This window comes from Rhopalosiphum padi, chromosome 1, assembly GCF_020882245.1.
Source record: "Rhopalosiphum padi isolate XX-2018 chromosome 1, ASM2088224v1, whole genome shotgun sequence".
In the NCBI taxonomy this organism is placed as follows: Eukaryota; Metazoa; Arthropoda; class Insecta; order Hemiptera; family Aphididae; genus Rhopalosiphum; species Rhopalosiphum padi.
The window spans coordinates 25,950,368-25,975,915 of NC_083597.1; the positions used below are offsets into that span (position 1 = coordinate 25,950,368).

Sequence of the window (25,548 nt, forward strand, 5' to 3'; positions counted from 1 at the left end):
AGATAGTATTGACTCAAAAGATAATAACAATAATATAATATTGTATGAAAATGTGTTATTTTAATAATGAAGAACTATATTTTATTTACTGATGTTATAATAAATGCATTGTTTTCGGAAAAAATTAAATCAACTTTCCATAATACCCATTACCCATTGTAAAATAAATTACTTTAATAGCAATATAAATAAACATATCGTGAAATACACTTTTAGTGATGTAGGTTAACATACCACTTTTGTTCAGAATCGTTATTCGTATACAATGATATATCATTAAATTCAAATTTAACATATCCATTACAGTGAACCACTGTACTATACACCTACTAGTCCTACTGTACAGTACAGCGAAATCCACTTCCCAACCTATTTTATTACTATTTATTTTTATTAACTTCGACTTATTTGATTTTTGTCAAGACTATTATAGTGATATTATAGGACTAGTATATTACTTTTAAGTTACACTTACTTGTGTATAGACTGACAACACATTTACCCGAGGCTGTGGGTGAGTTGCAGCCTGACGTGTTGTTTGCGATGTTGAAGATCTGTAAACTCCGGCCTAATAATATTTTAGCTGTAGGGTAGGCCCGAGTAATTATCATTAACTATGTACCAGTACGGCAGTACCTATACGTCATATACATTATACCGATGGTCTACATTAGCCATCCTAACATATAAACCTAACTTCGTAATTTGTTGATGTGTTAATAGAAGTTCAATCTGAAATTCTGAAACATACATAAAATACAAAAGTAAAGGTGTAAATAAAAAGAAAATACGTGAACAAGAAGCGTTAATTAAAGAACATATGACGAAGCTCGACGACCTAAATAAAATAGAGAATTTTGATTTAAATCATCGAGTTTTAAGTTTTTGACAAAACAATAATTTAAAAAAATCGACAAAACTATTATTTTATTTATACGAATGCTTTTGTTTTTCTAGAACATTATTAATATTTATTGTATTCTAAAAAAAAAAAACAATATTATTTATATTATTAGTTATTACTAGCTGAATAATCTGGCTTCACTCGTGTGTTAAATAATCGATTCGTATATAAATTGGTTTTTTATTATAATTAAACTTTTTAAAGCCTAGCCACGTAATACATAATATGTTTTATAATTTAACTTAATTTATGAAATTTATAACTGAAATGACAAATAAAATTAAATAAAAAAAAGTGATTTACTTGTAGGCTCATTTGGTACACCATTGTGAAAAAAAAATCGTTAAACTATTTAAATAACACGCTAAAAAACTCTTTCTTCCCTCAGGTAAAAAATAATGAAAAATTGGGCGACGTGGTGATATTTAGGAAAGCATTTGGAACTACTCTGTGGAAAAAATTGGAAAAAAATTAAATAGTGTCATCACAAAATTGGAACATAAAAAACGCCTGTTCTTCTTTTATATATATATATATAAGGATTATTAATTTGATTTGAATATTTATTGAAATTTCGGAAAATACTTAATCTTAACAATTTATTTAGTAAATTACTTTAAATAATTTTTTCAATATATATTTTAATATGATGTGTTTTTACTATATAGTATATATATGTAATGTATATTATATTATTACATGTGTGGCCGCAACTCGTATATGTACCTCTAATAAATCCTATCGTTCTTATAAAAAGCCCGGGCCGCGGCATTCGTACTTTATTTAGCGATTGGGCCGCAATTCACCAACACCAATTTAACTATATCTAGGTTTTCTCAACATTCTTAAGTATCTAAAATTGGAAAAAAAAATTGTAGTAAATAGTAATTCGTATTTACAATAATTTTCCAATTTATTATAGTTTTTTATTTTAATGCAATTTAATTGAAACCAATTCGTATGTTACCCATAGACCACCGGAAAAAATTCGTGCCTATTCAGTATTCTTACGTGCAAGTCTACAGCTCTACAGGTACCCGAGTAGTCACTAGGGTACCAATTTGATAGTTGGAATCAACTCGCGCGTTGGTGTCCCTTTTATTGTTGTACTTTTTACATTGAATATTCCGCAGGTCAATATTATTTGTATGCGTGTTCACATTGCATACAATAACGGATTTGAGTTTGTAATCTCCAATTTTATCTCATAAAATCGTATTTATAGTCTCTACAGAACGAATACATATATTATGTATAACATAATGCGACTTGGCATTTTTTTCTCCAACAACAAAGCCCGCTTAAATGTACCTATACGAGTATACTGTATAATAAATAATGTGTATAAGCATACACGTTCTTCGTATGAAATAATGTTCTGAACTATAATACATAAGATTGAAAATAGACATTTTTTTCACCAATATCCGTCCGGATGTTGTATAATGTATACCTGGACACGTTATTCGTGTACCTAAGGATCATCATCCGTAGAAATCGGCATTCAATTGTGAGTATTATATGGTGGGCATTTTTGAAATCACCCTTAATTCTCGGCTGTGGTGCCATCGTATTGTGTATATTCTATTATTGCGTAACATCGCCCCCGTACTGGGTACCTGCTGATGCAGTCAATATAAATGTAGCCATGATCCTACATCAATGGATCCAATTATTACGCAATGACTCGGCCAGAGATCGTTTCTCGACCTTTTCGTCCCGACGTAATAATAATAGGATATTATATTATATCACATATATTATATTATTTATATTGCACTGATGAATAGACGGATTATACTTTGCGTACACGAGGCGAGGTGTAACATATATATTTATTTTATAAATACATGTATCAATGGGTCATCCTAAAGTCGAAATTAAATGAACAGCCATAATATATATAAATGTCTACCTCTAAATTCAGTGAATTCAATGACATTCTATCGTAGAAAATGTACTGTTATAGCTTGTATAGTAGGCACTATATCATTCAAATAATCGAAATGTTCTTAATACAGTCACGAAATGGATCATTAAGCCATACGTTATACCAAAACAGAAAACGATTTATCCAATGCAGTAAAAGTTTTAATCAAAAATATTTTATACAGTCAGTATTAATGGACATTTATCAAAGACAAACGGATAGTCAACACTGATAAAACTTATACGATAGGTACTTACATACAAAGATGTATTCGTACATAACGGTGGATGTCTAATTGCCATTGGTTAAACGTACAATCGTAATTATTTGTAATATGACTTATCACTAAAGATCATAAAAATTGCCGACCAAGCGTCTTATTTATGACATATTTTTGATTTTTATAAATTTGACATTTTAACTTATTTAAAAAATATATTTGCAATTTTTAAGTTAAAATACATTTGACGTTTTTCAGAATGTTATTTTTTACCCTTGTCGTGTTTTACTATGTTATTTTCACATGATATAATATACATTTTTTTCGTGATTTTTTTGGTGTATATGTAGTTGGTTATTTATTGATAATTGATATTATATTTAAATTCAACAACTTATAGGTACTTCCTTAAATAATAATATTAATATATCTTGTCGAATGAACTAGGGACAGGGTAATATGTTGATTTGCTACTGTTACATATTAATATATTATATCAAATATAAATTATATCATAATAGTATAATACAACTAATTGAAATAAAGCTCTATCACATTATTTTTACGATACGAAGAAAATTATATTTAAAATCAGAAACTGAAGAATATATTATGCTAAGGGTTGATATGATCATCCCCATATATGTATATATATTATATATATTATATATGTTGTACAGTATTAAGTAAATATTTTAGAACACACCAATAACGTCCAACAAATATAATAACGTGACTAAACCTGAGTAGTCTTACTTTGTACATAGTAAGTATACGTACCTATACAAGGGTGATCTACTGATAAATTATGCGTGTGAAAAGTTTGATCGTCACGGTTTTTGGTTAGATAAGATAAGATGCAGGAAGTGGCCATTTATAACAATAGGGTTATCCAAACCTAACTTGGCTAAAATTTTTCATACATGATACACCTAACCAACCATGATGTTCACCACTATTTTTGCTTTGATAATTTATTTATAGAAATTTAGATAAATGGCATTATTAAATTTAATATATTTAAAAAAATAAACACTTAAATATTTAAATGTCGTAAACCATTTGAGAATAGTTCTGTAGTAATACAATATACTTATTTTAAATGAAAACCAATATTTTTAATGAACAATTTTAAAAGAAAATCCACGCAAAGTCCATACACTAAAAATTGATAGTTACGTACTTACCTATTTTTTTTATAAGCGGCCGGTCCGAAAACTATACGGACTTGAACTGGTAAAAAGAATCAGATTCGACTGCAAGGTCAATAGCCGCAGACGAAGCAGATGTAAGTTCAATTTGATAAAACTCGCTGATGAGGTATAATGGACGACGCGCAGTATATGAGTCATACGACTTGACATTCTTGTACGGAATAACTTTGTAACTTCAATGTTCTCACAGACTGCACAGGACATTGAAATTAGTCAATCATTGACGTCATGTGCAAAAAAATAGCCATACAATTTATTGTGATATTAACTGGAGTATAGCAAATACGATTATATAGCCCTATAGTGTAACGCGCGAGACTAAACCGTGAAAAATGACGCTCCTACTGCTACAGCTACTTCTCCTAAAAATAAATAAATATTTATTTAAATGTATATATAGCAATGAAAATTGTCGTTATGTACATATTTATTTTTCAATAAGAATAAAAAAAACCAATATTAAACCCTGTGCATAAAAATAGAAATACTAATTGCGAAACCTTTGGTTGGGAAGGTCTGCATTCTTGCAAAGTTCTTAAGGAATTAAAAATAGTTGTAGGTTGAAAACAGCAGTTGCAGTAAATCTATAACTATTTAAATTAAGAAACCATATTCTCTCCATCCTGCTACGATGTAAATATTACCTAAAAATAAAAAATAAAAATTTTATAATTAATATATATATATATATACATATTTACTTTATGTAGAAAAATACTTTTAAATACTGAAAACAATAAATAAGCCTACGTATTTTCCAAACTTTATCAGGTAGTTATTTGGGACACGGGAATGTACGATTATAAAAACTGATTTGAACATCATAGCAAAAAAAAATATTTGTATAATTGTATGTTTTGTTTTGTTGTATAGAGAGTATAGATATTTTTATAGATAAAAACTATAAATGCATGGAAAACCAGTGTAAAGTTTAGAGATAAAGGTAGTATGATACTATGATGTATATATATATTATACGATGTTTATAATTAATTTATATTATAAGATGTAGATAGTTAAAGACCCGGTTTATGGTGAAGGTTGTTACAATTTTTTTTTTTACAAAACGTCAAATGCATAGATTAACAGAATTGATAACAGACAAACCCTTAATATTAAGAATATAATAAGCTGGAATATAGTTAGTAGATATAATATTTTATTTTAAAGATTAAAGATAGATGATAGATGGGTACTTACTACGTGTTTACACACATTATATTTATAAGATATTAAATAAGTAACTCTAATAAATATTTAATTTAATTTATTAAACATTTAAATAATATCATATATTTTTATTTTATTAATAAAGATAAAAAAACGGCATTTTACTTTCAGATATTAAAATATTTCTTAAAAAATAAATTTTCTTTGTAATTTATTTATTAAACAAATCAAAGTTTTTATAACAATGATATTAGCTTAACTAGACTATATTATACGACTATACAAGTATATATAAACTAAACGTAATTATAAATAATGTTTAACATCATAACACAGCTATCTAGTGCCTTAGATATAGATAGCAACTATAATTGAATAATAGTTTTAATAAAATCGTATACCATGTATAATACATATATTTATGGTAGTGCTCAATATCTGATTTAACAAATCATATTTATTTGATGGTTGCTAAAAAAGTAATTCGCATCGTTAATGTCAATAATAAATGTGTGCAAAATGCAAACAATTGAAAATCAAATATTATTTATTGTTTCACATCAACCGATACGGACAATAAACATAAAAAGAGTATAATTAGCACAAAGCGTATGATTGGCACTAAAACCAACCATCGTCATATTCATCTGAATAATAATTATTTTTAATTGTATTTTCGTTTAAGGCATGTTAAATAAATGGCACAATTTGCCTAACATCTACAGTAGAAACAGATAATATAGTCTGATTGAACGGCGAATTGAAGTTTATGGGCATTCCAGAGGGATTGTGCACTGTCCAGAGTTTTGCATTGTTTTTTAGTATTTTTCCACTTGATTTCCAATAGCACATGTATCCATTAGTAATTAATAGATTGAAGGTTAACATTATTATCTAAAATATAATTAAAATTAAATTATTAAAACAAAATATATAGGTATATATTTATACGTATACTTATATTTACTATATGTGCAGTGATAGGAAAAAAAAAAATATAAATATATATATATAAAAGAAAAGGGGGAATGTAGGTAATCGCTCTGCTGTACAATATGTGCCAAGTGTACCTCACCATTGAGTAATTAACTGTAAAGTTATATTATTTTAAATGATACCATATGTCCATATGTAAAAAATGCTAATGTAAACATTTGGTGAGAATTTCAAGTTTTTACGGTTTATTCGTTTTTGAATCAGATACAACAAATTAAGAAAATCGTTTGATGATAAATCGTTATTATTAACGTGTACCTATAAATATCCAATTTCGTAAAAATTTAAACTTCACACGCTAATAAAATATTTTTTGTGGATTTATGCTCAACGTTTCATATAATTCCTGTAAGAAAAATATAAATGAGACTTTTGATTCAATTTTTAAATATTAGGTATAAATATTAAAATGTTTATGAATTTCATTAACTTAAGTTAACTTCAAATTTTTATAAAAAAATATTGTGACTGTTTAATATGATTTTTTTTAATTGATATATGAAAAACTTATGAGAAATTATGTATTATTTTTTTACACAAAACAAAAATTGGAAAATTGAAAAAAAAAATATTAAAAAAAAATAAATAAATAAATTGTAAATCCAATATATTTATCGCTTCAAAATCATCATTATATTTGAAAAATGAAATCACCCCGCATTTAGTTAGACCATAAGAAACCTATATTTGTTGTATTTATAATTTTAAAATTTGTAAGATCGCAATTTGGAAATTTACTACTTTTAATCGCATGGGATTTAATACAAGGATGGATACAGTGATCCATGGGGAGATGGGGCAATTTGTTAGTTATAAACTAAAAAAAAGGTCATCATCTTATTAAAAAAAAACTTTGTTGGAATATATGATACTCTTTTTGTGAACGGGGGGGGAGGGCAATTCGCCCTTGATTTAATAGATCTCAGTGTAATTTTTGTTCTATATAATGAGAGTTTTTACTTATTTTTAAACTAAAATATCTATACTAAGCATCTATATGCCTAATTTAATTTTTAACCAAAATAAACATTAATAATGAACTAACTTTAAGTATTTCGATTTTATTAACGTTGTCGTAGGTATCGTCGAAATATGACACAAACTGATGTTTGAATAGTTCGACATCGTTCAGTACTGTTTTCAATTTCTATACATATATAAATTAAATTTTTTTATATAATTGTACATGTTCAATCTGAAATTATTTACAATCGGTTTTACATTACTATTTTATTACTTTTTTAGAACTATGAAATTTTTCGTTTAATATTTTGTTTTTCTCGATCAACTTTGTAGCTTTTAAAGCATTTATTTTATCAGACAATATATCATCTACCATTAAAGTTTTGCATAATAACTTGTAGTATTCGTCTTCCTTTTCTTTTTCTAATCTCTGGAAATTAGTTCAATTTATTACTTATTATTTGAATAGTTTTTATATACTTATATAGTTATATGTAAACAACTGTCAATGGAAATATAATTTATAACAATTTGATACTTTTAATAATAGTGTAGTTTTTTTGTAGGTACCATTTTCGTTGATAATTTTCATTTGTTTCCCAATAAAATCAGTTTTGTCATCTTTTTCCGCTATCAATAAAAATTAAAGATATGTACAGATCGTTTAAAATTTTTTATAATTATAGTAGTAAAATGTGGATAAAGTGGGATAGTCTAAAACAGTACTTTTATAAATTAATCATTTACATATTGTTATACATACATTTAAATCCATAGTATACTTTCATTCGTATATTTTATAACTCACTTATTAATCTTTGTATTTCTTCAAATTGAATATTAATCTTTGATGCCAGTTTTATATTACTGTAAAGTTTATATTTGAATTCGTCTTCGTATTCTTTTTTGGTTTTATCAATATTATTAATTTCACTCAATAACTTTTTTTTAGTCGAAACTAAAAATTATTAAATATTAGTTTTAGCCTAAAATTGTTTGTGTGTTATGCTTTGGTCAACTTTGTTTTTGTATTTTTGTGTTTAATCTATTAAGACTGATTTTTAATTCCACATTTTCTTTTCTTTTTTTATCAATTATTTTTGAAATTGTCAATGTTTTTAAATTCAAACTTTTTATTGACCTCATGATTTCGGATAATGACATTTAATCTACAATAATGACTTATGTTTTTAATTAATTTTAGAAAAATAAAAATAAATATTATTATACATAATATTATATAGTCTTATAATTTAACACCTCAAGACTTGTCACTGAAAATCTTATGTCGATTTGCTTTTCTTGTTCGTAAATTGTAAATGTAAAAAGTACATAATAATTAAACATAAAATATAAAAATAATTTCATAAAACAATTATTATCATAATATAAATTTTAATTTAATAGATTGAAAAAACAAATATTGGTATGGGAGAATGTTTATCGGACAAAGCGATAAAATGAAATGAATCCATATGAATATAATCATAATATACCTAGCAACACAAAATTATATAAACAATTTCAGGGTTTTCATGGAATAAAAATAGTTTTTATTCTAGAATATTGACATTACTAAATAGGTTATTCCCCAACGGCTTTAAAATTCAAATGATATAATATTAAAAAAATATAAAATAATTTTTAAAAATTTAATTATAAAAAATTTAGATTACTGTTATATTTATAAATAAATATAAATATAAATATTATTTTAACTATTTATTTATGTTACTATTTTATTTAATTATAAAATAGCTGTATGACCTGACTGCCCGGGGAAAAAATTAACAAATATAAAATATGGGATTATATTGGTGTATCTCGGTTTTATAGAACGGGCTACGGGCTACGAGTATTACAATTCACGTGCAAATAATTTGCCGCAAATAAGTGTCGGTGTACTTACCTCGTTTTATGAACTATTTCGAACGAGATGATATTCCGAATGTTTTGGATTGAAGAAAGCATTCGGTATATTTTCGAACATAGTTAAAGATAATAGGTACTCTGAATTTTCCTAATATAGTTATGACATTTTTGAAAAAAAAAACAGTCAAATAGTTTTTGAGACGATAAGCTACAATATTATACAAACAGTAACCAATATTACAAACTTATATACCTATAGATAACTAAAACTATTAGACTTATATTAACCTATAATGGTTATTTTATGTATATAAGCCACAAGGAATATGCGTTCAAAATTTGGTGTCAATTGTTTCAATAGTTTCCAAGTCTATATTAGCTTTATTAAACACACATTTAATTTATAAAAATTATTCATATTATAAATTTTTGTGAGATAGATATATGAATGACTTAACATTTTGTGTATTGTAATATAACGTACAATATTTTTATTTTCATTGAATAAAATGCATTTATATATTATTATATACTTACTAGTTATTACTCTTATTTAATTTAACTAGTTTTATTTTGATAATTATTTTCAATACCTAAGTATACTCGTATATTTAAAATTAATTACGCATAGGAATGGAATATTAAGTCGTAAAGAATCTCCTAGTAAGACTGGTAAGAGTTTCTTAAATTTTGTAAAGAAGTCTGCAAAATCAATCGATGAACAATGTCGGAAAATGTAAAAACTAGTTGGTATAGGTAATAAAAATATTTAAAACTTATTTTTTTTCTTTTTAAGAAATGAATTATTGTGCATTCAACACGAAGATGATAGATGGATGGTCAATTTCACATTGATTATTGACGATTATCATCGTCATAAGTTTTAATAAAATAAAAAGATTCATGTATAATATTTTACCGAGTGTATTTAAGATTTTTGAAAATAATTTATCTATTTTAGCCTTTAAACACATACATGACAACTATAAAAAAAGCTAACCTAACTTGTTGTTATTTTTATTTGTCTGGCTATACATTTATACATAATAGGTACACACCTTATATTATATTATTATAAGATTTGATTATATTCGTATTGTATTATTATGGTGCCGAACTAGGGGTGCGTACCCGTCAAAAAAACTGTCAATTTTTTTTCATGTTTGTTGAATATACCATATATACTTTCTCGAAACTCAAAAAGAATCATTTTTATAGGTAGTTATATTGAATGCAGGCGTATCGAAAATACGTGCCTCCTTATATATTTATGATGGCCCATTTACAAAGCTGAAAACCTTTCATATGGGTTGGGTTGTTGTGGACCTGTGGTCTATGGGTATATTCGCTATAATAACAATAACCAACAATACATACCTAATACTTATACATTCTATAATCTATGTACACATGACGTATGTCTTTTGTATCTGCTGTCACGTTTTGGAGCAGATAATTTGATCCAATTTGGAGTAAAGTTAAGGGATGTTTTTAGTAGGTAATAATAATTTGATCCACATAAAAATTTGTGGTTTTCTTAATACTTGAGAAAAACTAATAAGAAGTAGTGAAAAACAGGAATTTTTAAATATCATTTTTTTGACAAAATCTATTTTTTTTGTTGTTTTTATAATTCAAAGAAGAGTATATATATATATACATAATAATATGTATATAGTATTTTGGTTCTTTTTAAGTTAATTTATTTATATTTATAGATACTTGAAATTTTTAGTATTTTAGTTTCTTAAGTTAAAAAACTTGATTAGATAATATAAACACGTCATAAATTATTCATAAAGAAGTTTAAAATATCAAAAATTAAAGCACATTTTTTTTATGCGTAAAAAAATACATTAATAAAAACCATCAGAATCTTGACAATTTGGAAACTACTTGATTGTCGTAAATTCATTAAATTCAATGAAATTGTAATTTAAAGTTTCTAATAGTACGTTATTTTTATATTAATTTAAAAATATCAACTAACACACTTTTTCATATGCGTTTTATTTTTTCAGATTTAACAAAAATAATTACAACTTTTTTAAATTCATTGATTTTAGTTATTTTATTATAATTTAAAAAATTTAGATTGTAAATATTTGAATTTTTTATTTTTATTATATTTTGTACACAATGAAATTTAAAAAATATTTAGACGATTTTTAAACTAAACATACTAATATGAACCTATTCATACTATTCTGCGGTACGTCATCAGTATCGACTTCTATGAGTTATAACTTTTATGTTTTTTTACGAAAATTAGTTCAACCTACATTGAAAACACTATTATTAATGTAAACATAATATAATAACACATAAACTATCTTTCAGATATGTCTACAAATAGATACTGATAAATATTCAATGAACCACTGGTCTCCTTTTCATTCTTATGCAGAATCGTTTTTTCGTATTATACACAAACTTATCATTATAAATTTAATTTTAAAGTAACTATTAGCTGTCTTATGGCTTACTCAACGTTGAAATATCGTATAATAAAAATCTACTACACGTCTACACATCGAGCCTTCCGATTTATTGTCACAATATTCGTTTTCATTTCCCTGCTACAATGTAGGTAGGTACACGTTGCAAACAATGATTACGCATACTGCTTGACGACTGTATTAATGTTTAATAGTACACACACACACACACATATAAATATATATATATATATATATATATATATATATATACAACTGTTTTTTTGTGGTGCAATGTTGTCACATGGCAATATAATATTTACGTATTACAAGTATAATACCAAATAAGTATAATTGTTTTCTCCATATTATTTTACAGCCAGTAAATACTAAGTAGCATAATATTGTATAACAGCTAGTAAAGGTAAACACACTTATAATTCTTATCTCCCATAATGTCTCGCCGTACGTTAAATTTCACCAAATCGTGTATCTTGTCTGCACACTGACAATACATAATAGTTAAATATAAACGCACCAAAAGCCGTAAAAAATTTGTATTTGTATTGTATTCTAAATCTTGACGCGCAAGAATCAAAATTTAACGTTCTAAAATGTATAATAATATTATAGTGCGCTGTGGTCTGTAAAAACGGATCACCGTATCTCGTGCAGAGAACAGTAGGTAAACGAGTAGGAATTGAAGCTCGGCGGACATTTATTTTATTAGATGTAGTCAATACTTCCTGAAATATTGTCGATATGATATCATATTAATATTAACTGCCAGAAATATACAATTAAACACCATATTATATAGTATATATACATTGATCTAGAATCTAACGGTTACAATGTACACGGGCAGATCATATAATAATTGGTATTACAGCTTAGGTACATACTTATATTATACTCATGTGAATTTGATGAATGATGTACATTTGTATTCGAATAATATGAAAGCAAAGTGAAATAAATATATTATGTTTACGTTTTAGTACTAGATGGTTTTATATTATAGTTTAAATTTGCCTAAAGTTGCTAAAAACATAAAATATCATTGTATATTTCGTATTCATTTTGGTTTGACGGATAGAGGAACTTATCAAATTCTACTCCTCTTTTAACGGCCTCGCCTAATTTTAAACAAATAGGTGAAAATTATAAAACAATATAAATGGTGCTCACCAACAATTATCACATAATTACACCCCTATATTTATTCAAATTATGTTTTTTTTTGAAAATTTTAAGTATACCTAAGTGCCATATTTTTAAATACTAAGGATTTTTAAACCACCTAAGTGAGGTTCTGTGGCAATGCCTGCGACTTATTTTTTAAAAATTACCTTTTTTCTAATGAATTATTAAATAGATGATTTATCTGAAAATATTGATGTATCTAGATCGAAATTTGAGCTTGTCATTCTTGAATTAATTAATTTTGTATACTAAGGATAATAGATAAAGGTCCATGATAACAGCCAATAGGTATGGAAGTTATGGGGGCTATCTCGTTATAATGAATTGAACACTTGAGTCCCTAATTAATATTAATCAATCAACATTTTATAATTTTTAAAAATAGTCGGGAGTATAATAATTAAAAGGTAAATGTTATATCCAAAATTACATCTGTTTTATATTTTTGTAAACCACTTTCAAGGACTATTTTCGTTAGTTTATCGATTAATAACTTAAACAATACTTGTTAGAATCTTGATATACATACATCAATATTAAAAAAAATTACATGCTAACAATCTATAGTAAAAATAAATTGAAAAAAGTGTTTGTATGATCACAAAACACTCTTAAACTGTATAACAAATTTAAATAATAAAAAACATAGTTATAACTTATAACACATCTTTATAAATTCTAAAAATCAGAATTTGATTAAAATTACAAAATATTACGTTGAAGTTAAGTAAAATAAAATGGTCAGAATATATTTTATTATACATATTATTATGATCGAGTTATAATATTTATAATGTAACAACTTAGCAACCACACTAACTTATTATATTTTAAATTATATATATTATTAGTATGGTCAACATAAAAAAAAATGGTAAAAATATAGTATTATATTATACTATATTAATATATTACAATAACATAATAATATTATATGTACCCCTATACCAACCTTAAATACGGGTAACCGTCGAAATCTCAAAGAAACGTAGATGGCTAAGGAATAATAAAATTATTACTATTCAGTAAGTACATTAACAGTTAGCATTTAGTAGTGATAAAAGCCTTTTCATTTATTTATAAAATACGGTAATCCAATACGTGCGCAGGATACCACAAACGACATTTTATTGTTCGTTCTTCTGATTTCTTCGTCACGGCCAACTGGTCAGTTTTTTAAAATTAAAACTCAAATTAGTCATTACACATCCAATTTCAAATCGATAAACCAGTTTCTTCACGATCCTTCAGAATCCATAAAAGTGCCAGGGAAAATTATTTTGTTTGCATACTATGTAAATTGTGCATGATTTGAGTTACATTTAATATAATTTTGATACTTTTAAGTTTTGAGTTATAATGCACGTAAGAAACTTATATTATTATCCCATCCTGTAATGAAATGAACGAAGTATTAAAAATAGTGAATTTTGAAACATAATAAATAAGATTTGAGTGTTTAATAAATATCTACTAATACATTATTATTTTATTTACCAACATCATAATAACATTATTCATAACACAATATAATAAACTTATGATATAATTATTATAAAAGTTATACTAAAATCAATACTTATTGTATGAACTCCTTATAATATTTTGAATTAAAATATTTTAAATATTTAAACAATAAAAGTGTACAAATTTTATAATTATGATAATTAATTTGTCCTTATATGTTATAGTGTTATATGGTATAATGCGCATTCCTAATTTTTCACGGGTTATTAATTTTCTAATAAGTGTAGCTAATGATTAACATTAATGGAATTTGAAAAAAAAATAGTGGCCCATTATTTATCATTCGGCTTAAATAACATCGATGAGTAATAGGAAGTACTTGGAAGTATGTGATAGAGTTAAACAAATCTAAAAATTAATCAATTTTATAACTTATCTGCTTACTCATAAAAAATCCAACTAATTATATTTTATTGTTCTAGGATTTTAAACGAAAATATTTAATCAAATTGTAATTATAGTAGACGCTGTTTTATAATATTCGTGTTCAATAAAAAAAATAATAAATTACTGCTGGTTTCCTAACCTATTTTATTATTAATATCTATAATAAATATATGTATGAAATATTAGGCATATCAATTAGTTCTTAGTCTTGGTTAGACAATGTTAATTGAATATGAGTTAAAAGCATTAAATATATTTACATACAACTGGTTTGTATTGCCAACCCTCTAAGTCTTAATATTTAAATGTATACTTCCATTTTCTGGAATCCTAGGAAACGTAATATTTAAAACGTACTAAATTTTTAGAATTCTATAGCCTATTGGTAGAATGCCAAATTTTAAAATCCCCAAATTGAGACACCAAACATGATTTTTTTTATGTTATGCTTATATGAAAATAAATATATATTCTTTTTTTATTTAAATATTTATTAACTAATACAAAGATACATTAATACGTTATTATTTATTAATTATCGGTAGTATTTTATAGACATTATAGTTATTCAATATTTTAGTAGTTAAGTATAAATAATATAATTTTTATAGTTGTTTATATACTAGATACTTTTCACTTGAATGAATTTTTTCGTAAGATTCATTACAAGTTAAACTAACATTTATTTTACAGACCAGTTTCTATTAACCAGGACAAACTGAATCATAGACCCTGCCACCCTGGACATTGGGACATACTGTTAAAGCTAGGGCGAATGACAAGCCTACCTATTGGTATAGCAATTTGGAGTCCAAATTTTGGACACTAGTGAATAGTGTACCCGAATTGACAGTACCTAGATATTTAATCTAGTATCGGATTCGATACACACATACACACACATACACACTTGCTTATATATACATGCCTACTCACCAAAAAAAGTACACGAATAGAGTAATCTTTGAGAATTCGATTGTAATCATTAATAATACTATTACTGAGACATTATTAGGTGTTATTACAAAAACTAAATTGGTGTTATTTCTATAAGTTAATAAGATATTCAAGTAAATTTTAGTATCAATTATAGTTATAGTTGGCTGCTTATAACATTTTTTCATAATCCACTAGTTGTCGGCGTTGTATAATTTAGCAGCCCGTCATTTTATTAATGTTAGCTAATCACTATGATTAAATATTGTAGTTCTAGTACTTTTTTTTAAATAGCACGCTATTTCAATGAGATATTTTTTAGTTGCTTTTGTTATTTACAAGTGTAATATAATTTATATTTCAGAATAACAATATAAGTGAAAATCTAAACACAATCATGAAAAAATTATTCTAATTAATATAAATATTGGTTATTATAATGTTGTCAATAATATATTTTATTATTTATTATTATACGTTTCTATTGAGTGCAAAAATAAAAATTACTTAAATGTAATCATATTATTCATATTTAATAAGTTTACACCAATTAAAAAAATGTTGAAATATTTGAACACATACGGTATAATTGTTTATTGAATTAAACTTAAATACGTTTACAATATTATATAAAATTATAAAAAAATATATACATTTTAAGAACTCCATATTTCATAATTTTTAAATGTATGTTTTAACTCGTTAAAATATTTTAAAATATATATTATTATAAATTATAAATTAATAATTATAATTATGATTTTATGTATGACGACATTCTTAAAAAAAAATCCGAAGATCGAAAAGCTAGTCTGATTAAAATGTAATCCATTTTTTAGTATGCATCTGGCATCTGTATATTTTGTGTCGATAAATAAATCTAAATTTTATTTATTTTAAATTACCATATCATAAATAAATCATTTAACATTTTTCATGTTAGATTTTATAACGTTTTTTTTAAATAGAAATGTTACGTTCGTGGATATATTTAAATGGAATAAGTACATTAATGGTACCCAATAAAATGGATATTATATAATATTACTCGTACTTATATTATTTAGAAGACACTATACTTGTATACTTGCATTAGATACTATATTTTACTGGGTTCTATTTAATGTTTATTTTTCAACGGTGTCTAAAAGTAATAGGTCCATCAATGGTGAATAGAGAAATCTCTCTCGCAGTTAACAAATAAATATTCGTCCATTAATTTACTCTTATTTAAATATGTGCATTTTTTTTATCATTGCCGTATTTATAACGATTTTATTATTGCGTGTTTTTTTTGTTATTACTTTTTATTGTACTTTTTTTAATTGTTTCGGATGGTATATAAGATATAACGCAAATGGAACTGTGTCCGACAGATTCTGAACTGGAGTCTGAAACACTGACTTTTACAGTGTCTAGACTCTAGAGTCGCCAGTGAAATCCCTTGGTCAACAGACACGTTAATTGGTCATAGTTCGATTATAGAAGATGTCATGTTTAACTGTTTAAGCCTATCGTTTTAATACCACCCGGGATGCACCAAGCATTAAAGCAAAACCATCCCCGTTGCAAAGACGTCTCCAAAAATATGACATAGATGATCTCCCTTATAGATGGATACATTGAATACTTCGCTAGATATGACGTGGATTAACATTTAATCATACATTATATTTGTTATATTTAAATACATTGAATCTAATAGGTATTTAAACTTTAAAGCATAGACAACTATTTTTTTAGTGATGATGGATATTATTATCGACATGTGACAATAATATTTTACTGTCCTCCAATAACCACGATCGGAGAAATATACTTATGTGATATTAAATAAATCGTCGGTTACTGTTTAGTATTTTAATACCTATACTCTTAATAATTTTGTTTTGAAAACTAATATAGAAACATTAACATTTAGAAATATATTAAATTGTTGCTAATGGGTTATCTGGGCAAAATGTTTAAGTTATAGAATATATAGGTAGTTGTGTAGACAATAGATGTTAAAGTTTTAAATTAAAACAATTCTCTATTTAAATAATTGTAATTCTACTGTCGCCTTCAACACAAAATAAAAAATGTGTTTTTAATGTTTGATTTATAGTTGATGTTTATCTGAAGTAAACATTTTTAACAAGTTGATCGTTGCCTATGATTTCTCGGGGCATTAATACCAAATTTCTTGGATTTGATCCAGAAATTACCGATTGATGCGTGGTGGCACGCCGCCCGCACTATATGCGTAGGTACTATAATAGTATATATAGGTAGTAGCTAGGTTTCGTCGATTGTTTGCTCGTACGTTTTTTAATCGTTATCGTATGCTCACGGGCCGTTCAACGCAGGTACTTACAAAAATTTGACGACGTATAGAAATTGTATTAAATCCGTACGTTATGTTTTTATTTGTGAACGCGTGTCGCAGCCACACCTAAAATGGCAGTGAAAAAAAAATAAATGAAAAATAATATTAAATGTTTTAAATTTAATTTACTTCACTTTAAAAGGTTGTACATTTTCATATATATATATTTCTAATTAGAAATTCATTGATAGAAACCACTTTTACTCTATAAAACATACTTACTTAATAATTTCTTGAAATTTCGGGGTGGGAGTGAACTCCTTAAACAGCTTCTTGCATACGCATCTGAAGATTCTTACTGCCATACATTTACCTGGAGATACAAGCTTAACTGCATTAATACGTATTAAAAAGTAGAACTAAATTGAGGCTAAATTTATTTAGATTATGTTTGAGTTAACTTACATTTATGATATAATATGTCCAAGTCTCGCTTACTATATTTGCATCGAGCATTCTAAACAACTACAGTACTTATTAAAATATGCTCAAAACATTAAACATGCAATTATTGTTTTTATATCCACTACAGTAATTCAGTGTCATGTCCAGATCAAAATTTACTCGAAGCTCATCAAATTAAAATAAAGATTTTTAAACAAATTTTCAAATAGGTATATTTTGATAGTTGCAGACATGCAACTGCAATCAAAAGATTCGTCTCTATTATTATAATATTTTATAAAATGAGTACAGATATGTACAAAATGCTAAAATGGTCTCAACCCGTGGTCACCATGATACAGTTAATTTAGTGATGAACATATATTTTGAGTTCCCCGCAAATATTATGTGATGGTAAGCAATTATTTACATTATAATAAAACACGTATCGAAAATAATTTATAATGTTTTGCTAATGTCATATAAATACGGAAATTTAAACGGTTTGATAAATTTTGTGCCTATAGTATATTATTATATCTAGGTGAGGTATTTTAATAAATCGCATTACTACATTAAATATGAAAAGAAATATATTAGGTATTCGAATTAAATTTAAAAAAAAAACAATAAAAATTAATATTTCCCATTCACACTCTAAAAAATATATTTATTTAACCATAACGATGATAATAATAAACGATGAACACAACACGTCTGCTAAAGGCGTGAGCGTGAAGATTGATAAAAATCTATTCATAATGCGTTCGAGTTTCCAATGAATAGTCGCGAAACTCAAATGGCACAATAGGTATATTATATCAATGAAGTTTCGAGGACTATTTCATGGCATACGTAATAATATATACGATTTTGGTGAGTATCTTATATTGTTGGTGCTATTAAAAAACCTACGATAGCTACGTCTCTACAAAGTATCAGTTCGGCAATGACATAATAATATTTTGATTTTAGAAACTTTGAATGTTGAATTATATTTTAGAGGTGGTCAACATTATTTTATCTATGTGTTGAGTATACAATTTAGTGGATAATGGGTGAGGGTTCGGCATAATCCAGTTTTAGCATGTTTGGTCTCTTTTGTTAATAAAAAAATCTGAAGTTGAAAGTGTTTTAGTATAAACCTAACCTTTTGGATCGACTTAATGGGAACATTAAAAAACTTATTAGCAGTCACGAAGAGCGACGGTGATTGAAACCCGAAGACCAGTTGTACCATATGAACAGTATTGTGATATTACTAGGTTAACAATAAACATGACGTACATTATTGTTAAAGACTAAAGACTTTTATGGTAGTATTTTGATATAGAATTTAATAGCTACAGTGTAGAAGGTAATAATTAATAAAATAATAATAATAATTTTAATTACCTATACTATAATAGATAATATATTATAGTATACTTGAGAACGAATTTATTAAAAAAAAAATAATAGATTATAACTTACAACGTAATCGATTTTAAATAAATATAGTAACTACGACACACAGGTACGATTAAAATATATATGCTCACGACAACGCCATACGCTTTTATTAGATCGATGAGCAAAAAACAAAATGTCCTGTGGAAAATACGTCATTTACCAAAAGTATGACAATATTTAATATTTGTACATACGTTCACCTAGATTTTTCCTCTAAAGACTTTTCTCAGAAAATAGACGTTTCCGTAGCGTATCGCTCGTTTTATCTGCAGCATCCGCCCGATGCTACCGTCCCACTTTTCACTGATTTGTGCCCCAATAAAAAAAACGATAGTTATTAAAAAATGGTATTAAAATATATCATTATTATTTAGTTACAACGGCTTGGGCGAACAACTATTGTCTTTAGTGTGTCTATATAAGTAGTTCTGTTAGAAATTCGAAACAAAACTCGTAAAACATATTAATATAATATTATTATAAGTCACCGCGTACAATAATACAATATTATATTATAGTATATTATACATTTTACTCGACCCGGGCGTCCCTTATTCGCGGGCTCGGGATACGGCGCCCCCGGAGCAACTGACCACCGAGTTCACCCTCCCCCGCCACCCACCACCGTCCCAAATACGCCGCCGAGTGTAGAATGTCACAAGTTCCCACGTGTATATCATAATGCGACATATGACACGGGACGCGAAAACTTGAGTGATGCGGACGGACGCGCAATCCATACCTCGGCGCTTATATATCTATACACACGCGCGTATAATGTACGACGCGCTATATATATATAGGACGATACGATGCTGAGCTCGGAGATCGCGGCCAGGAGATTAACGCGCGAGCCTATACACACACACACACACACACGCAGTTATCGCCGTGATTAAGGGTTGTGTGTGTGTGTGTGTGTGTGTGCAGATGGTGTGTGTCCGATTTAATTACGGGGCGGAGGCCATCTGGTGTGGCGGCGGGTAACGAGAAGGGCGAACGATATATAGAGTGTGTGTGTGTGTGTGTGTGTGTGTATTGTATATATAATATATAATATACGCGGCGGCGATGAGCGACGAGCACCGAGGCGGCGGCGGTGAGTGCGAGAGAAGCGTGGGAAAAGCGGGCAGGTGGTGAGAAGAAGAAGAAGAAGAAAAAACCCATCTCTTCTTCCTCCCGTATATATTATATACATATATAGTAGCTGTAGTAATAATAATAATAATAATAATAATATTATATAGTACGACGACGGGTCTCGGGCGACCGCCACCAGCTTCCTCTCCACGCTATAAACACGCAGTGATTCGGATTGCGTAAGACGGGAGCCTTCCGCCTCGTGTATATACGTATATAGTATATATATATATATTTATATAGTTTACACGCATATAGAAACGCGCACCTGTGCAGCCACCTCCACCACAGCCTCCGCCACCACTACTAATACTCAGTTATATTATACATACGAATAGTGTGTGTGTGTGTGTGTGTGTATGAGCGTATACGCGTGAACTGTGAAGGGTTAGGTGCAACACACACACACACACACACACACACGTATATACTATATAGCTGTCGCTGCACCGTCTCGCACATGTCCGCAACGCTTATAATATGTATCACACGCGTTCGAAATGAAAAAAAAAATGGTTTTTACTTTTTTCTCGACGTTATTTGACGCGTATACGCACTGCATAATATTATAATATATAATATACGTATATTATTATGACGTCGGGGACACCGCCGTCGGTTCGCATTTTAAAAACCCTGCGAGAGTATACGAATTGTGTGTGCGTACTTTGCGTGTGGAAAATCTATACATAATATCATCGGTTATATTAAAATATTGTCGCGTCTGCCGATCTCGTTTTTATTTCTTAAGCTTTTCCACGCTGCACGATGAAAGAGATATAAATCATTTCGTCTTGTAGCCTAGATAAATGAATACGGTTTACAGGGCATAACGCATCAGGTAGATCCGGCTTATGACATTTTTTTTTTATCTCACAGATGCGACTGGTAAAAAAATTAAATATTCTCCCACGCCACCGTATCATCAATGATGCAGGTTTCGCGCACTTGCCGCCCAGCCGGTTGAGTATAGAGCGACGATTTTCGTTTTCGATAGAAATCGTATTCATAACAAGATTTCCGGCCACCGATCGGGGTGGTACCTATATGTGCGTAACATAATATATTTATATACATATTATTAAATATCGATGAAAGATATAAATAATTTATACATATTATATTTAACCCGATCCCTGGTGACCTAATTCGAACACTATATATTATTATGTATTCATGTACGTATATTCATAATATTTTATTAAAATAACGTGCGCGTGAAACTGCTACACCGACGACGTACACCCGTTTTTGTTGTGTATTATTATTATTATCATCATCATCATTATTTTCAAAGAGACTACAACGCGCGTACCTATATACATAATAATATGTACCTATACACGCCTATATAATATATGAACTACAGTTGTGTACGCTCGTCTCTCTGTATAATGTATATTATTACAATGTATAATTATTATTGTAATATACCTATATATACATATATATTATATGTATATTGAATTGAAAACCGTTAAGAAAAGACCCAAAAAGACGCGCACGCACCTTTGTTGTTGTTGTGTATTTATATTTCTCGTGCTTCGCCGTACAATAAAGACGCATTATTATTCGGGTTTTTCTTCACTTCTAATCTTTCTCCTCCTCGTCAAAGTTCTTTCGAAATGTCCGTTTCCGAATTGCCACAGCGGAAATAATACATACAAAATATAAACAATAATACGCGGTGGTTCGTGACGATGAAAAAATTAACAGAGACGAAATAAATCTAATTACAATACTACCATTATTTCATTTTTGTTGTTTATACGCAAGATATATATTGTATGTATAATATATATACTATATATATTTTTTCATCAGATACACCGAGCACAACTGGACAACTATAGGGTCCATAGGTACTACACATTTAAATGGTCTATGATATTTATGGTTTTTTTTTGTATATATTATTAACGTCTCTAATAAGTTTCTCGACAACCCTATTTTTTAAATAGGGGTTTCAATCTAATATACTCAAACAAAACTGGAAACGATTAATAACTCGAAAATATTTGCTAATTATTACTATTTGGAGTGCTATAAAACACCTAAAATGTACAATTCCGGTTAAACAGTAGCTTGTTCATATCGCTGTCGAAATTGTATTATATCAAACACAAATAGCTTATTTACTTTTTAAACTGGATACATTTTTTATGTAGTATAATTACTGTGGATTATCGATGTAACAATAAGAATAACAAATATGCTCGGGTTGTGTGTTGACAAGAAATAATAATCGGATGATGTTTAAAACAAGTAAATAATAAAACCCGATTGTCCAGAATAAAAACTTAGATCTCATCACCACCCCCGTTTGAGTGAATGTCGTCCAGTAGGTTAGAAATATCCCATTTATAAACAATATTTGTAATATTACATATTTAATATGGAAACTGCTCGATTATTGTTACTTATAAATTTTATTCCATTAACAATGACAAAACTGCGGGGTTTTCGAGTCTTCAAAAACGCCCAAAAACTATCCGAAACCTGTAAAAACATAAAACATTATTCATTAAAGTTTGAGTTAATAACAATTATTAAAAACGAAATAATAAATAATTTATAGTGATTCCTAACCGTGCAGTTATAATATATTATATACGTACATATGATCGTACACGCAGCATATTATAATATAATTCGAGAAGTACGCCTACCTAATTATCATATAAATTCAAAACTCACACTCGAGACAGTGATGATTTTCAAACTAAGGCACAATACAACACGGTAATAATATTGTTATTATCATTATATATACCATGGTTTTAATAAACATCCGGTCTCTGCAAGTGGCCTTCTCAAAACGGCGGCGCGTACACATATCCAATAATCTGCGTCTGAATTGTTCATAATATATATAATATATATACACACTAGCAGCCTATATGGATGTATAGTCTAAATAATATATATATACGCGGCGGTACACACACACACACACTCACATACATATATATAGATATATAGATATTATATTATATACACTTCGTGCGAATCGTGTTCAGTACTATATGTTTTGACGACATTGTTGAATTTTAACGGACGGACGCCGTTCTCAAGAACTTCTCATTGGAGCGAAAACAAAACGCTTTTCTTCGGGGCATCTTCTTTTATTCGCGGCATATACACACGCAGCCACGCAGGTATAGGTATTATATATGTATATATAATAATTTTACCTGACACAGACATATTATTATATTATTATTATCTCTATCCACCGGCTCGTATTTATATATTATATTGTCGTGAATATAAGAAATGTCGTTTTGTCTGTCCGCATCATCGTTTCTCGGAAACTAATAAAATCTTTCGCTCGACGACGTAAAAAAGATTCTGCACGCCGAGCGGTGATCTGCCACGCTGCAGGTATGACTATTATAGACTATAAACGTACACATTATATATTATATTATATATTTATAAGTGAAGTATACCTGTAAGGAAATCCTTTCGCGCGAATTCTAATCGGACAATAATACATATATAATAACGATACCGCGGCCATTTGTACATAAATATAATATATAGGTAGGTATATTATATTGTAACGCATTTTCTGTTACACTGTTCTCATCTGGTATTTCTGCTCGTTTAAATGATCGGGTTGTGGCTGCCGAGCTTTTTTCGATATCGACGAGGGCTAGGAGATGGTTCTGCAGTTGTACACAGCTCAGCCGTTGATTAAATGGTGCACCGGTTACCGCGTACTCGTACTCGTATGATAACAGTGACTATTCCGTATTCAACTAGTAACAACTACACATATTACAATTTAAAATACATTTTTTGTTTAATTCTTAACTAATACTCGACTCAATTTATTAATTAGTAATTACATTATTATTATTGTTGTTGTTGCAACAATATATATATATATATATTGTATACATTTATGATATTATTTTGTGCACCTGTTTCCATTCGTTTTTGTACGACATGTTCTATACTATAAACGTGCATTATGATGTATATCGTATATATGATATAATTATATATTATATTATTATATGTAAGTGTATACAGTTATGTTGCAGGACAACACACATGTGATATGGTCATGTCGTGCTACACCTATATATCGTTCAACGATTGGCTGAATGCGTAATATATTGTTTTGACTATCCATAACATTGTTGTAATATTTATTTGTCACGTGTTGCATGATAATTAATAACAATGAATATTATTATGTAGATACTAATTAAATAATGTCATCATGAATCATTAATAAGCCTTAATTACGCAAATAATATACCTACGCTGCAGTAACGTTAGTAACTACAACATGTTTTCCAAGCTTATAGATAATTGTCCTATAAATAATACAATTGTTTTCGAAAAACTCTTTTATAATATGATATATTATATTATAATGTAATAATTATGGTACTATATAGTACCATATTATGAAGTATATGTAGTC

At 27.8% G+C, this 25,548-nt stretch overlaps 2 protein-coding genes across 2 annotated transcripts in view; one reads left to right on the forward strand and one right to left on the reverse strand.

Annotated features, from left to right (window-relative positions):
• Positions 1 to 25,548, forward strand: part of LOC132917984 (transcription termination factor 3, mitochondrial) — a 235,294-nt gene that overhangs the window by 39,837 nt on the left and 169,909 nt on the right. The gene's annotated exons all lie outside the window — the stretch shown is intronic.
• LOC132925208 (uncharacterized) lies at positions 6,129 to 8,172 on the reverse strand. The gene is made up of 4 exons (XM_060989624.1): positions 8,161 to 8,172; positions 7,672 to 7,827; positions 7,480 to 7,581; positions 6,129 to 6,332 (listed from the first exon to the last, which is right to left on the reverse strand). Exons 1-4 carry the CDS (start codon positions 8,170 to 8,172, stop codon positions 6,129 to 6,131), a joined length of 474 nt encoding a protein of 157 aa, XP_060845607.1.

Coding starts and splice junctions, on each gene's coding strand:
- LOC132925208 (XM_060989624.1), bottom strand. Junction 7,582..7,671: donor AATTTCATAGTTCTAAAAAA/GTAATAAAATAG, acceptor ATATATGTATAG/AAATTGAAAACAGTACTGAA. Junction 6,333..7,479: donor ATAAAATCGAAATACTTAAA/GTTAGTTCATTA, acceptor ATTATATTTTAG/ATAATAATGTTAACCTTCAA.